Source organism: Chelonoidis abingdonii, chromosome 10 (assembly GCF_003597395.2).
Source record: "Chelonoidis abingdonii isolate Lonesome George chromosome 10, CheloAbing_2.0, whole genome shotgun sequence".
Classification (NCBI taxonomy): Eukaryota; Metazoa; Chordata; order Testudines; family Testudinidae; genus Chelonoidis; species Chelonoidis abingdonii.
The window spans coordinates 49625727-49642348 of NC_133778.1; the positions used below are offsets into that span (position 1 = coordinate 49625727).

Here is a 16622-nt window from a genome sequence, read left to right on the forward strand (position 1 = left end):
AATAAAGTGTGAGAAAGAAAAAGACCCAAAAAATCGGGCTGTCCCTATAAAATCAGAACAGGGGTCGGTAGCCTCTGGCATGTGGCTCATCGGTTTGTTTACCTGCCGCATCAGCAGGTTCGGCCGATCACAGCTCCCACTGGCCACAGTTCATCATCCCAGGCTAATGGGGGTGGCGGGAAGCGGTGTGGGTGAGGGATGTGCTGTCCGTTGGCCACCCCTATTGGCCTGGGACAGTGAATCGTGGCCAGTGGGAGCTGTGGTCGGCCGACACTGTCGATGCAGCAGGTAAACAAACTGGCCCAACTCACCAGGGTGCTTATCTTGGTGAGCCACCTGCCAGAGATTGCCAATCCCTGCTGTATGAGTTAGTAGCAATCCGAAGCGCGTATGGGTTAAATACATTGGGACAGATCTTTGCCTCAGTAAAGACAAAGTGAAATCTGAGAGAGAGCTTCAGTGAGAGTTTCTATAGTGGAGTTTGACACCTTCCTCTGAAGCATCTAGAGCTGACCACTGTTACAGACTAGGCATTGCATAAATTGACCACTGAACTAATTCACTGTGGCAATTCCTGTTTATATAAGTTTGCCTGAGAAAGAGCCTTAGGATTTGGCTCCTGAATTTTACATGTCCTTTTTTACTTTTCCAAAGGAAACAATTGTTTACATTTCAAAAGCCAACTGAAAATCTTGGCCTGAGTTTTTTAAACTTTGTGGCCACACTAGAAGTTCTGCTTTTTCTGCCACTCTTAGAAATACAATACCATATAAAACACAGTTCTCTCATTAATTACCACCACCCGTGACATTTCTATTGCAAGATGCCCAGTATTTTCATTATGCCACAGGCTGGTTAGTCCATACAAAGGAAAGTGCAAAAGTGAAGGAAAGTTTGCTAGAAAATAGTGTAGAAATCTATTTATTTACCTAAAAAATTGCAAATGTCTATAACATTTATATACTGAATTAATTCATTTTCCTCTCATCCTCCTTATGTCAGTTCTCTTTTTAGATTGTAAACTCTTTGGGATAGGGATCCTGTCTTCGTATGTGTTTGTACAGCACCTAGCATGATTGGGCCCTGATCTTGATTTGGTACAGGGCTTGCCATGAGGAGCTAACAGTCTAAGAATTATCCCAATTATTCAAGGCTGAACGCTGTTGTGGAGCACTGAGAACCAAAGTATTAAAAATAGGATGAACAGACAGCAAGTGTGAAAAATTGGGATGGGGGTGGGTGGTAATAGGAACCTATAAGAAAAAGACCCAAAAATCGGGCTATCCCTATAAAATCGGAACATTTGGTCACCCTAATTAAAAAGCAGAGACTCAGTGGCATTGCAATTACTATGATTGTGCATGTAACTTGACTGTACATAATAGTCACCATTTAGATGCTTTCATACTACACAATAGCTTAAGAGATGAAGAACAGTACTGTATCTAGCTGAGATTCCAGGGCCACTGAAGTAGGCCAAATGTAATTGAATTTGGCCAGGACTCTGTGATTATCACTCCAACTGTCATGCAAGTGTTTTAGTATCTTGGGTCGGAGCACCTATTTTATATCTCATGTGAAAGATGGAGCCTCAAGCATCACAGTATTCATAACACAATGAGGCATTGGCTTCATATTGATTCAGAAGTAAGCATGCCATCTCCTGATTCATCATATAATCCATGCTACTTCCTTTGACGTGTTTTTGGAAATCTCCTATCCAAGCACTACATTGGCCACGTCCTGGCTGTGCGAATCAATTCAAACTGTGATTATAGCACCAGGTGGCATAACTTCATGATTAAAACATGAGGTCAAACTGAAATTAATGAAGAAAATTATTTCTTCTCCTATATCGAATTTAAGTATAGAGAAGCAAATTGCTGTTTAGCCCTGGGACACATTCATTTCCTGAATTTAAAGGAAGCTTCACCTACCTTTTGTGCTGAAGTCATCCACCAGAATAATCTCTTTAATCAGGTGAGGAGGAGATCGATTGAGGACACTGTGAACGGAGCGTAGAAGAGTGGACCACACTTCATCCACAAAACACATGATAATTGTGGTAGTTGGAAGGTCATTGTGAACCAGTTGTTCTGAACACCTAAGATGTCAACAACACAAATGAACAGCATCCAGCAGGTGATGTTTTCAATGTACATGAGGCCAGAGAATTTAAACGTCTGCAAGTTTCAGTAAAACTTTGAAAGGCTTCTTGTTTTGTGTTTAGCTTGGAGATTTATAAGCTGGTGGTTGGGGGGGGTGTGGGGAGAAGTATTCTGAATAATAAAGATATAACACCAATAAGGAAATTCCAGTGATACAAAGATGAGCATTCAGGTGCATTAGATGATGATTTTTATAATGTATATATTGCTACTTGTAGTGGGGGCAGTCTCAGCAGAGAGGCCAAGGATGTCCCCTCACTCACGTGTGCACACACATACTCACAGACCTACTTCTTACCCACCTACAGAGTGCTACGCCTGTATTAACACCTCACAGAGACTGCATCTACTGCAAACTAGCCACTGTTCAATTATCTCATTTTCACGAACAAACATCCTATAATGCCCTGATCTCCCAAATAAGCAGATACACAGTTGTTCACGGGAGTGTTCCTATTGATTGCAATTGACTTCATGGGTAAGCAAAGTTTCATATGTGCTCATGGGTTTTGCAGGATCAGGGCCTAAGAACAACAAATAATTACAGTGTTTGTTCCTAATGTTTCCTCTACTGCTCATGGTATTGTATAGCTCATGCTGCCCTGTCTTTGTCTTATAGCTCAAATTGCCTTATTGTTGGCATGCCTTCATTTCTCTCTTGCTGTGTCTCTCCCCCAAGCACAGTCCCCAGTTGCTCATAAAGAAAATGCAGTCTACAGCCTGAACTGGTATCACCACTTTTATGTTTAAGAAAGTGCTGCCTGGTCAGAACAAGCAGGGTGGGCACAGTGGCCTTGCTGTTTTTTCAGAGCATCAGTTTCTTGGCACTTGCACAATGCTGTACTGAACTGGAAGCAGAGAAAGACTGAGAGAAATGCTGAGGATTCACAGAGTGTCTGAATTCCTTGACATTCCAAACTGCATATAAATCAGCTGTATAGGAAAAAAAAATCCAATGGTACATGTAATGGTACAGGGAAATAATTACTTCCAAAAAGGACTATTCACAGGACAGTAACAATACACAAAACATGCAGATGCAGAAGAAAACTTACCCAATGTAACTGTACTGAGTGGACGAAAATGGATTAATCTTGAGGGGGTGGGATGACATTGCACTGATGTGAGGTATATTGTAATTAAATCTGTACACACATAACACGTACAAAACTATCTTTGAGGTTCCATTTCTCAAACAATCTCAGAATCTAAAACCATCAAGCATTTGCTGTTCTTCGTCAAAATATGTAGACCTTTCCTTTTCACATGAACTTCATTCCCCCTCCCTCCACCCCCCGGCTGACTCAGCCTATGAATGCTCCATGCTCATCAACAGCTTCCATCCAGAGGGTCTGAATGTAGCCTACTCGCCTAGCAAACAGGGAAAGATGAAAATCAGCAGATTTGAGGGAGTGATAAAATTTCTCCAGTTTCTATGAATTTGTCATCTTATTCCATGACAGTCAAAATGTGATGGCTGGGTCAAGTCTGGGTCTACAATGCTTGAACAAAAGGTCGATGAGCAGCTTTTCTCATCTTCTATTTGCAATTCAACTACGGCTTTGATATGTGCCTTAAGGGGACATTCACTCCCTAAGCGCTGATATCTTCAAGTGGATCTTGAGGAGTACAGAGCATCTTACTGACAAACTCCTCTTCCTAGAATTATATTATTTTTCACCTAGAATACCTTAGCATTATTGGGGCTTGCTTGCTCTCTATTACTGATAAAGTATAGCCTGGCAAAGGTTTGATCTGTTTTCTTCCAGGATAGGCCTCTTACATGTAGGAAGAGCAATCAATCCACCTGCTAACTGAGAATACTACAGGAATAATGCTCTTCTTGGTGAACATAAAACAGATAACACCATTTGTTTTTATACTTTCCCTTTAAAAACAAGCAGGCACCAGAGCACTACATGCCAGAATAATTTTGAAAAGTCATATTTTTTATTACATTTGGAAATATAAGCCATCAAATTATACTTTTATAGGCTCAGATGCAACTCTCATATCTGCATATCTCAGAAAGAAAGTGAAGTGTGGACCATAAAAAAGAAGTATTGGCAGAGCCTATCTGTATCTTGCTAATTGCAAGTGCAGTTTTGATTTCTTTTCTAGCACTGGCTATACAAAAAATTCAGATCAGCCTTTCTAGCATTCCTTTAAGTATATCTTTCCTCCCCCTTTTATAGCATGAGAATTATTTTGTAATTGACTTACAAGGGGTTCATCTTAGGACACTAGTCATCACTGGATCAGCCAGAAGGGAATAGTGATATTTGATATGTTTTAGTTGGAAACCATCAACACATTGGCCCATAGCAATGACATAGCTTGCTTCAATGCAGGAGATTTTGGATAGAAAGTGAGTTCAGGACTCTCAAAAGTAACTAGAAAACACTTACTGAAATTACCACAGGAGAAGCATTTATCATGGGGGTGGGGGAAGAGGAGAGAATTTGCAATCCTTCTCTGCTCTTAAAAAACTTTGTAACATGGATGATTTTGTTGGTGACCTGAGTGGAGGCAGAAGGGAGATGCTGAGAGTGCCAGCTTTCACTGTAAAGAGAGATTTAAGGGGCAAAAAAGTAGCCCTACAATGAAGACACAAGCAAGACTCAATAGACTGCAAGTGGTGGTAATAGGCGAGTAACATATAAAAAAGAATATTAAATCCATGTTTAACTACTTAATTTTATTATCACTAGTCCAGATCTCTGGGCCTTTTTCTAGCCTTTTAGGGAGCACAAAGCATCTAGAAAGTAGTGCGGAATTCCTCTAGCAAAGATGAATCCGTGGATGATGCAACAGCTCCTAAGGACTTAAAGCAACCCTTAGGAGCAACCTAAATTAAGGAATGGCATCAGTGTCTCTTTTTTTGCCTGAAGGAAAAGGGATAAGTTCCCCGCACAGGGACTGGTGGGTCCATTCTTCCTTTTATTGACACACTAGCTGAGGGAAATTTTGAAATTAATATGTATGTATACATGACAACTAAATGAAACGAGCCAAATGATGTGGCTTAAAGGTGGGACTTTCAAAAGTGCTCAGCGTTGGCCTGACTCTGCTTTCCTTGAAGTCAGCTCACCATTGATTTAGAGAGCAACAGAGAGAAACCAACTGTGAACGCTTTTGAACAACCCACCTTAAATGACATTTTTAATCAACATAGCTCCAAGGTCTGACACCCTAGTGATAAGTCTCTGCATTTCCATGAGGGTGACCTGCGTCTGCTTCCTAGCTCAGGGTAACATTTTCTAAAGTGTCTAAGTGAGTTAGAAGCCTAAGACACACTGAAAGTCAGTAGGTTCTAGCAGCCTAAGTCACTTGGGCACTTCTGAAAATGTTACCTCAGTTCTCTCGATTCATGAGTTTGAGAGTATAATGGAGTCAGAGCACGCAATCTGCATTAATCATCTGGAGGTGTCACTAGACACTTTTTTGTCAAAGACTGTTGGTGCCCTAAAATATCTTCTTTTGCTGCTAGAATGGCAGCTAAAATGCATGACTTTGCGAGCACGGATACCTGGTTGCCAAGATGCAGAGTGGCATGTAGGAAATGATGCTCTTCTACCAAGTGAGGTTGTTATGGGTTGGGCATGCTCAGGAACAAATCCAGGTTAATGAGCAAAGCCCAGGTAAATAGCTGTGCACAGAGGAACTACAATGATAGTTAGGGGAGGGGGATTGGAATCATACCCACCAAGTTCAGAGAAGATGGAGACCAGTTATGCAGTCCTTCCATGACCCTTGTGTGCAGTAGCATCCATTGTCTGCTAGCCAAATCCCACAAATGGGTTTTGTCCAGTACTTCATTTGCAAATCCACTGGCCATCCCACTTTACGTATTCCAGATCTCTCTTCGCACGGATTCTTAGGATCTTTCCCATTCCTGTACTGGTCCCACTATTCATGGGGCCTCCAGTGTACTTCTGCACCTGGGTGGATTTGGTCCTCAATGAGTTTTTATTTTTATTGTGTTAAGGGCTAGAAAGGCATAAGACACTGATAGAACAAGTTCCTAAGGCCTACCTGGTTACTGGGGTTCGGTTCACTAGCTTAGTACTGAGGCATTGCTTAAAAGGGGAGCTGAGGTGTAAATGGGAAAGATTAGGAGATCTCAGAGAAAAAAATGGCAATTTTATCAAACAGATTCTCTAATACATTTATTGCACTGTGAGCTATTTGAAAACTGGACATGCAGTATTGCTTCCTTGCCAATGGAAAGTGAGCAAAGAATTTGGATTGGCTCTGGCTGATGTGGGTCAAAAAAAAGGCATCCATTTAAGTGGTTATGAATTTTTAAATAGCAACTGGCCTATCCCAGTTGGTACATACTTTTGCGCTTGGTTACATCTTCTTTTTCTACCTAAATTATTATCCCAACATCAGACACCACTAGTTAGAGAGCTTTGCAGAATACAGGGTCTGTTGATGGGAAATTTTAACTTGGGAACTGCATACTCCATAAGTTAAACAAAGAAGAAATCTTTGCCTTCTAGAAATGGAAAAAGCTACCAGCACAGTGAAAATATTCCAGCCAACTTTCCATGTAGCCAAGTATGGTTTTTGTCTCTTTCCAGACACAGTAATACTAAGCTGTAATATCAGATGGGCAGTTTGCCTAGCTGCTATGATGCCTACAACACTCCCATGTTTGGCTATGGTGTTTTCTGTGATAACAAGGTAGATGCCCACTTGCTAGCCTTCCTGGCAGCTCTGACTCATTACCTAAGTATCTTACAGTTCTATAATATACCTGTTACACGCACTGATAATACTGGAAGGAGACTATCCTGATTTTGGTCTCTGTGGGTCTTTTGTTTTCTTCAGGTGACACTTTACTATTTCAAGACAAAACTTTGTTCTATGAAACATGAGTGTTGCCTCTTTGCTCTTCATTTGCCTCATATCACTTGTAGTTTCTCTGCTTTGCTGTGCTTCATAGAATAAAAAGTGGAAAACTATCATAGTTTTTTCCAATGTCTCATCACTTCAAAGGTAGGTTACACATTGTAGCAATTCACCTTTGATCATGGAGCCAACTTCAGACCTGATGTATAAAATGTTGTAAGTAACACTCAGGAGGGGTAGTGAATCCTGCTATAAATGCATGCAACTGCCACTGAAATCAGTGAGCACATGAAGTTGCAGCAGGCTAGAGCGCAGGGAGTCTAAATGTAATGTAGTTTTACTTCTGGGGGAATTCTGTGCCTAAAATTTTACACCAAAAAGTTAAAAATTCTGTGTACAATATTTTAAAACTCTGCAAAATTCTGCATACTTTATTTGTCAAAATAACACAATATAATCATGCCAGTTTCAATTATTTTGGTAATTTGTTTCAGAATACCTTTCAGCAAGTATATCTGTAACAATACAGACAACAAAAAAGATTCAGGAAATGTTTTTTGTCAAATAGATTCCTTACTAGGCATATTAATATGGGACTTTGAGTAATAATTCATGTAAAACTACATGAAATGTATTTCCTGCACCCCTAAGAAGCAGTGCAAAGGCTTGGGGGAATCAGGCGTAAAAGAGGAGCTGAGGGAGAGGGAAGGAGCCTGGGAGTGAACCTAGAGGGTTCTTGGGAGGGGGACAGAGAAGTATAGAAGTTTTTTTTTGGGTGGGAGGGATTGTCCAGGAGATAGGGAGCCTCCCCTATGTAGACCCTGGCTGACCACTAGCCTCTCCCAATCAGTCAGGCACATCTGCCCTGTCCCTGTGTATCCTTGCACCCCCATTCAGCCATGCATATAAGCACATGTCCCCATGTGGCCCTGTACCCAACTTCCCTCTGCCCCTGTGTGTCCCTGCACCCTCACTCAGCCAAGCATAGTTGCCCCTGTCCCCATGCGGCCCTGTATCCCCACACCCATTCATCCTCAGGCTCAATGTTGTTACCACACTAGCTCCTGTGCCCTGTCCCAGTCTGTCTCGCTGCTAGCCCTTCTGAACCCCAGTATATGTGACCCCTTCAGCAGCCCTGTGGGCAGGGAATTGTGAGGAAAGCAGCCTTTGCCCCCTCCCTCTCCACAGCTGGCTGCTCCAGCCTATGAGCCAGCTGCCCTCTCTTCTGGTGCCACATCAGCCCCTGGTGGGCAAAAGGTATAATTGCACCTTCCTTTCCCCTCACTGTCAGAATCAATTATTCCTCAGGGGGGAAAAGGTGCAAAGGACATTAATTCTCCACTCGCGCAGTGGCACAGAATTCCCCCAGGAGTATGAAATGTAATGTACAATAACCAAGAGACTAAGCGAGAAGGTTGCAGTGAGAAAAGCTGCTAATAGGGAGATGTACAAAAGTAGATAGCAGATTAAATTAAGTCCCCAACTTTAACTTGAACCTTCTTCCAGATCCTCTATGGCCACGTCTACACTACGGGATAATATCGAATTAGCTAAAATCGGTTTTATAAAACTGATATTATAAATTCGATTTCATGCGGCCACACTAGGCACAGTAATTCGTTGTGGTCCATGCTTACCAGGAGGCTAACGTCGATTTGAAGCGTTGATTGTGGGATAGCTATTAATCGTAGCTCCATAGTTCCCGCAGTCTCCCCGCCCCTTGAATTCTGGGTTGATCATTATTGTTGCGGGTGTTCTGGGTAAGTCATCAGTCATTCTTCTCTGGGAAAACATCAGCTCACAATCTCTTCAACGCGTTTTCCCTGATTGCCCTGGCAGAGCGCATAGCACGGCAACCATGGAGCCCGTTCAGCTTTTTTTTTCTGGCACCGTATGTGTACTGGATGCTGGGACAGAGAGGCGATACCCCAGCGCTACACGCAGATTCACTTGCTTTTGCAATGATAGCAAGATGGTTACTGGTCTCTGTACCGTCTACTGCCAGAGAAAACTGGCAATGAAATGACGGTTATGTTCTCCTCTGTACTGTCCGCTGCATCATGAGTGCCCTGGCTGAAATTGGCCGGGGGCAACGCAAAAGCAAAATTGGGATGACTCACTTGGGACTGAGTCAATCCCTCCTTTGTTCTAAAATAGAGTCAGTCTGCCTAGAATAAGGGCAAGTGTATTAGAGGACCGTGTATCAGAAACAGCTGCTCCGTGTCGGTATCAACGGATGCCCCTGCAACAACCCACTCGTTGCTTCCCCTTCCTGGCCCTGTCGGTCCTGCCATTGTGTCATGAGTAAAAAATGCAGGAATAAGAAACACTGAGTGTTAGTGACATAAAATGAGGAGGGAGCACCTCCGGCGATGATAGTCAGGATTAAGCGTGGTGGGGAGAGGAGCCCAGCATGCTGCTGCTATGACAGTCCAGAATCTTTCTTTAACAAGAAAGGGAGGGGCTGAAGCCCCAGTTGCTTGATGAAGCTGGTTATTGCCATTCTGTCATATCTACTGGGTAGTAACCAGCAATGTGCCTCGATGTCAACATGTTTTAGATTCATGAGACGGTTCCTATGTCACCGTCTACCACCGGGGAGGGGAGGGAGAGGGTGAACTGCTCTTCACTGCGCCAGGCATCGTGCTTACCAGAGCATTCTATACAGATGGTGTGGCACTGGAAAGTTACGTAATAAATGATCTCCTTTCTTTCACATGGTTGGGCGGGGGGGGAAGAAACTGAGGAGCTGTTCCTATGAATCGCCAGACACTGGTTTGACACGACCTGGAGCTTCAGCAAGATGCAAATACTTTCAGAGACGCGTGGACTGTGGGATATAAGCTGGCAGTCTCAGTACCCATCCATCCATTGAGCGTCCATTTGAGTCTTGGCTTCCTGTTACGCTTGTCACTGCAGCCTCATGATGTGTATCCTGGGATTCTTTTTTTCAAACGCTTGGCATTTATCTGTTCTTAATGGCGCCTGATACAACAGATTTGCTCCCCATTACGCAGATCAATCTAGTACTCCCGTCCGGTCCATGCTGGAGCTCTTTTGGATTTGAGATTCATCGCCACCCGTGCTGATCAGAGCTCATGCTGGGGCAAAACAGGAAATGTAATTCAAAAAGTTTTCGCGGGGCTTTGTCCTGTTTTACCCTGCCCGCTGCATCCGAAGTTTCAGATTGCGTCCAGAGCGGTCAATGGTGCATGTTGGGATACCGCCCGGAGGCCAATAACGTCGATTTCCATCCACACTAACCGTAATCCGATATGTTAATATCGAATTTAGCGCTACTCTTCTCGTCGGGGTGGAGTACAGAAATCAATTTAAAGAGCCCTTTATATCGCTATAAAGGGTGTTGTAGTGTGGACGGGTACAGCGTTAAATCAATTTAACGCTCTTTAAATCGATTTAAACGCATAGTGTAGACCAGGCCTATGTGTATATTACAATTCACTACCTCAGGCTCCCTTAGACTCAATGAGACGCTGTCACACCTATTGACCAGCATACGAGTATCTTACATATCACTTCTGTATTTGGACATGGACTTTTGCATCTGGAGCACAAAAATGAAATTTCCAGGAACATCTGCAAATTTCAAGGAAATGTTTGGTTTCCCCGCCAACAATTTTAAAAACAGAAATCTACATTTTCACTCTGTGCAGGCATTTAAACCTGAAATGCACAAACGTCTGTCTTTCAGAACTGCCCCGGGCTATAACCAAGAAAGTGAGCGCCAATGGGTCCTTCACTAAACTAAGAGTGCCACTCAGTGGTCATTTAGATTAATCTTAGGCAAGGGTGCATTACCTAACAGATATCTCAAACAATATGTCAAGTACAGTATACACAATGCTATTTAAAAATACTACTAATTAGCACTTACATATTGGTTTTCATCTTCAAAGCATGGTAGAAATATCAGCTAACTAATCCTTACAAGATGCTTGTAATAGCTGAGTATAAAATATTACCTCCACCATTTATGTTGGGAAACTGAGGAAAATAAAAAGATCAGACAGGGAGACACTATCAGAGCAAAGATGAGCCCTCATGAGCTACCAGTTACCAGCCCTGTGCTTAGACCAATTATGTGACAGAATTCACTTGGAAACCAAACATCCATATGCCAAAAGTATTTGATTTTGCTTACGATGCCCTTAAATGCTGGATATTACAACAGATACACTGGGTAAAATTTTCCAGTGTGCTCAAATGACTTAGGAGCCTAAGTCATATTTTTAAAAGTGACTTAAGCACACTGAAAGTCAATAGGATGCATGCTTCTATGTGCCCAAGTCTCTTTAAAATAGGGTAGGGGCTCCTAACTCCCTTAGGTACCGCTGAAAATTTTATCTACACTGTGATTAGGCCATTAGCTGAAAATATAGAGATATTTCATTGATACTTTTCATGGGGCTAATAACAGTGCACTGCAGTTTTGAAAGAGCACTTGACTATTTAAAGTTATGGGCCATTTATATACAGGTTAAAAGCATTCCAGAACGCATATCATGATCAAATCCTTTTGATCAGTACATAATTCAAACTTTTTTGAGAGAATTTATGCAGGGGGAAACAGATCTTACCTGTCAGGCCTTGTGTCATCAATGGCTCGGTCTACAGGGATCAAATCACTCAGATAGACATTGAAGTTTCCTTCCTTCCATCTACTTTTTGCCTCTTCTTGCTTATCATCAGGGACTGCAGCAGGACGCCCAAACTGACCGGGAGCTTTGGGATTTCTTGGGGAAAGTGTTACATCAATCGTTAAGACTTTGTGCATCCCAGTGTCCCTTGTAAAGTGGACCGTATAGCTACTTCGATTTCTTTTCCTTAATTGCTCCTTATCATCTAACCTGACACTGTGAACTTTTGTTAGCTCGGGACCTTCAGTCAAAATTGCTTTCTTAGTTAGACCATTAAGCTCAGCAGTCTTGGTTACAGAGTTCATGTTAGGGGCATCTTCACTTTTGTTGCTAATAAATTGCTGTTCTTTTCTCATTTTCAAGCTCATTGTAAAATTTCCTTTAGAATCAGCTACAAGATTCTGGGTTTCTGGGACGTTGATTTTTATCCCTTCTTTACTAATAATGACAAACTGATTTTCAGAGAAAGTTAGTTTCTTTTCATGAGCAGCTTTTGTTTTGTCTTCCTTCGGCAGCTTTCCCGGTCCTGTTGTCTTTGTGGACAATCCCTTTTTCTCAGCACTGTTTGCAGCAGCCAGCTTGCTGACAGGTACATCCAAACTCCTATTTGCTTTGTGTTCAGTGCCATTTATTGCTTTCACCCCAATCCTGTTTTGCTTTACAAGGATGATTTGCCCAGGAATTGGCAAATCTGCTACTGGGGGTTTGTTCTGAGGTTCCTTGGGGTTTGCCTCTATTTGCAATTCCTGTTTTAATCCAGCCAAAAGGATTTTCTCTGTAATCCCAATTTTTAAATTTCTCTCAATGCCCTTTGATGCCTTAGTTACAGGTTGGTTCTCTTTCTGTGCAACTTTGTTTCTTACAGTAGCTGTGCTGTGTGTTAATTTGACAACTGATCTCCCAGTTGCTGCAGCTAATGGGTTTTGCTGAAGCCTTTTGGGAACAGTTTGCTTTGTTCCCAGCAGGTCTGTGGAGTTTACAGCCTTTACATGCTTTTTTCTCTCTTTCTTTTCCATGGGAACAGAGGGATAGGGGCTTAGCAGTTTCACTGAGAATGTCCCAAGTGGAACAATCATTTTCTTATAGGCCATGCTTCTCTTTTCTGTTGGTTTTGGTATTCCCTTTTCATTCTGTTTGTCTATTTCATTTTCAGCCTCTACCACTTTCTCTTCTATATTTCTATATTTCTCTTTACTAAATCTCCCCCTTTCAAAGCCTTTCGGGGGAGGTCTTGGTTCCCTTCTGGAGCTTTCAGGTGTCTTCTCTAGGTTTCGCCAAACTCTGAATCTTTCCCTTTCCCTCCTGATCATCTCATCTTTCAGAACCCTGGTATTGATCTCACTGAATGAAAGCTTGAGAGCTGCCATGTCAAAGATCAACCAAATGACAGAGGCAACAAATATAAACGCGAGAGCTCTCCCACTACCTCGGAAAAGCTTCCGGATCTTGTTCATCTTGAAAAGTTTGTTTGTCTTCTTTATTGTGCTTGCCCCCCCTGGGCCTCTTACCTTAGTGAGCCAGCACTCCCCGCTCCCTGGAACACGTCTGACTAGTGATCCAGGGGAAACCTCAGATCCTGCTGCCTGTCAGTCTTTGCCTGCGTGGCATTTTACAGCGGGGCATCTGCGTCTCCTCAGCTTTTCATGATTAATCCAGCAGCATTTCATTTCATCTACAGTAAACACAGGCGTTAGGTCACTGAAGAAACAACAAGCACAAGTTCCACGTTATATTCCCGTTGCTTTTCTTGTTTAACTATTATACACGTTGCCCTACGAGAAGGGAAAGGTTGCAGATCAGATGTACTTTCTCTCCACCCAGCTCTCATTCCTCCTGCTGTAACTCAACACCTCCTCGCATAAGGAAACTACTTCAGTCCATTACCCAGAAAACTTTCTGTGCAGCTCTTACCTTCCGAGTTCTTCTGTTTATTAACCATTTATACAGCAATCTGTCCAGAGGCAATTACTTTAGCTCCTGTTTCGTAATACTTTCTTAGAGTATTGAAAGTTAACCCTTCATTAACTCTTCTTGTCTAAGGTACTGTTACTACTGCACTGGCTCACCTTAAGTAAATAATAAATTAAAAGGACAAAATTTATCTCCAGTGTAACTCTAAATCAATGGATAAATATAGCTCAGTGTCTCATTTAGATAAGGTAGCAAAAATTCAACATCTGACCACAGTCTATCTTGATTAGCAATAGGTAACAAAAGTATAATAATTAGAAGACTAACAGTATAACTGCAGTGTTTTGGTGAGTATTTGTATTCCTCCTGCTACACTGCAGATGGCAGATATACTTGAAGTAAATGGATTAGCTTAAAACTTGTAAACTTCTTGTTCATATACTTGAACTGTGGGGTGTAGCTAGCTGCAGGGTGAACAGAGCTGTTCTACATAGGGTCCAAGAAGTGAAAGACAAAAAAATGGACATGCTCTTTAAGCAGAATGAGCCAAATTTTCCTTGTCCCTGCACAAAGATGCATCCAGGGGAAAACAAAGACAAAAGCTCCACAGCTTTCATACCACTGAAAACCCGTCACATTCTTTTCTTGGGGGTCAGTGTGGGGGAAAAGCTAGTGGTCGTTTGGGGGGACTGGGCGTGTGTCCCAGTAACTTCAGACTGGTCAAGGATCCATAGATCTCAGGACATCCATGCATTGTGCTTTCCTTTCCATGCTGCATCCAATGCTGTGACTGTACAGCAGCACAGCTCACACCACAGCCAAGCTGCCACTAGCTTCCACCCTAGGACTGTACTCTCCCAGACTAGGGGTGAGGGTGAAGTAGGAGGCGCAGTGCTGTGGTTTACACCAGCATTAACTTCCTGTTCTGAACAGCATAAAATTGGTGAATTCACTGCCAGATTCCCAAGGAAGCAAGTCATGCAAAGAAGCTGCTCTGTAGGTCTGCTCACCCAGGAGACTATCCCATAATATCCCAGGAACACCCCACCCCACAGTGCTGTCCATTAATACCTGTAAAGCACCATAAATGCACACTACACTTTACGGCCCAGGAGTTGGATTCACTGCCCCAAAAAGCCTATGATCAAAGGCTCAATTCACGAAAGCATCCCTGTAGATGAGGAAGAACACTGCTGCACATGCTGAATCAGGATCTAAATTAAAAAGAGAACAGAGATGACAACACCAGGAGGGGTAACTGTTCACCTTTTGTTGCTATATTTGGCTAGATTTCACATATTCAGCACACATTTGCTCTTCTTCGCAATACATGTTAAAGGAGCGAATTTGGCTGTTTGTTCCTTTTTTACAATACCAACATCAGTTACAGGGAGGCAACCTCACTGAAATCAATAGGGTTTACTGAGGTGGACTGAAAGCAGAATTTGTCCCTTGGAGTTCTCTGCCATAACAGTATACAGGGTCTTGATTTGGTATGGTATAGTTCTATAAGGAAAAGCCGAAGGGAGCAGAGGAGCATTTAAAGTTCTCTAGTTGTAGACATCGGGACCTTAGGTTAAAATGGCTTTTTTTTTTTTTTTTTTTACTTTTCCATAAACAGGAATCCTAAATAACTAGGCCCTACCAAATTCACGGTCCATTTTGGTTCTATTTCAGTCATAGGATTTAAAAATTGTAAAGTCATGATTCAGTTATTTAAATCTGAAATTTCACTATATTGTAATTGTAGGATCCTGACCCAAAAGGAGCTGTGGGTGGTGGGTCACAAGGTTATGGGGAAGCGGGGTCGCACTACTCCTACTTCTTACTTCTGCCCTGCTGCTGGTGGTGGTGATGGCTTCAGAGTGGCAGCTGAAGAGTGGCGGCTGCTGGCTGGGAGCCCAGCTCTGAAGACAGAGCCGCCACAGCAGTAGTGCAAGAAGGAAGGAGGCAGGATTGGTATTGCCACTCTTCCTTGTGCACTGCTGCCTGCAGAGCTGGGCCCTCAGTCAGCGGCCACCACTCTCCAGCCGGCCAGCTCTGAAGCAGCAGTGCAGGAGTAGAGTGGCATGTATGGTAATGATGGCCACCCTTACTTCCACTCGTGGTGGACGCAGCCTTCAGAGCTGGGTGCCTGGGCAACAGCCGCCGCTCTCTGGACACCAGCTGTGAAGACAGCCACAGAAATAGGGTGGCTCGTGAACCCCCCCATCCTAACAATAACCTTGTGACCCCCCTGCAACTTCCTTTTGGGTCAGGAGCCCCAGTTTGAGAAACACTGGTCTCCCTCGGGAAATCTGTGTTGTATAGGGTAAAAACACACAAAAGACCAGATTTCACGGTCCGTGACGCGTTTTTCGTAGCCGTGAATTTGGTAGGGCATTATAACTAACACTGCAAGAGAAGAAAAAAGATGAGCAAAAGTACATGAACATATCCACATACTAGAACGCAGATCCCACTGGTGCAACTGCAGAAAAAAGGTAGGTGGGACCTATGGATCCAAAAGTTGGGGGAATGGAGGGAGCTGGCTTCATAGCTGCACTCATTTCCCCTACTTCCAAATTCTCACATCCTCCACTGATACCATAAAGTATGTGTGTGAGCAGGGCCTGTTTGTGTACGTGCCTGGCACTCTGTCCCCCCTGAGCTCTATGTCGCTCTCCATGTGCTGTGTCCCCCTAGTGCTCTATGACTTGTTCCCCCACATGCTGCGTCACCTCCTACTCACATGGTCTGGAACCCCTGGTCTCCTGCACAGCATCCTGTATCCTCTAGCTGTGTGTCACCACCATTCTATGTCTTCCCCACTCCACTTCACATCCAGTCTCCCCAGTAGAATATGTCTGATTCTCTTCCACTAGTAACTTTTTCTCTACCCCGCCATACCATGGGGAGAGGAGGGGCTAATATTTACCCTCTGCCTCCTTCCATGTCCTCCAGGCCTGTGAGGAGGGGATGCACCTGCTTCCACATGTTCCTGCTAGTGCTGCAAGAAACAAGGATGTTGGTCTGGTACCTCTGGTTC

General features: G+C 43.2%; 1 protein-coding gene across 1 annotated transcript in view; it reads right to left on the reverse strand.

The window, feature by feature from the left end:
• GALNT5 (polypeptide N-acetylgalactosaminyltransferase 5) overlaps nucleotides 1–13484 on the reverse strand; it is a 32184-nt gene extending 18700 nt beyond the window's left edge. The window contains exons 1-2 of the mRNA XM_032789142.2: nucleotides 11624–13484; nucleotides 1938–2104 (exon numbers count right to left, since the gene is read on the reverse strand). Of these exons, the coding sequence (XP_032645033.1) occupies nucleotides 1938–2104; nucleotides 11624–13137 (1681 nt within the window). The 5' untranslated portion in view covers nucleotides 13138–13484. The remainder of the gene's footprint in view (nucleotides 1–1937; nucleotides 2105–11623) is intronic.
• Nucleotides 13485–16622: the final 3138 nt, after the last annotated feature.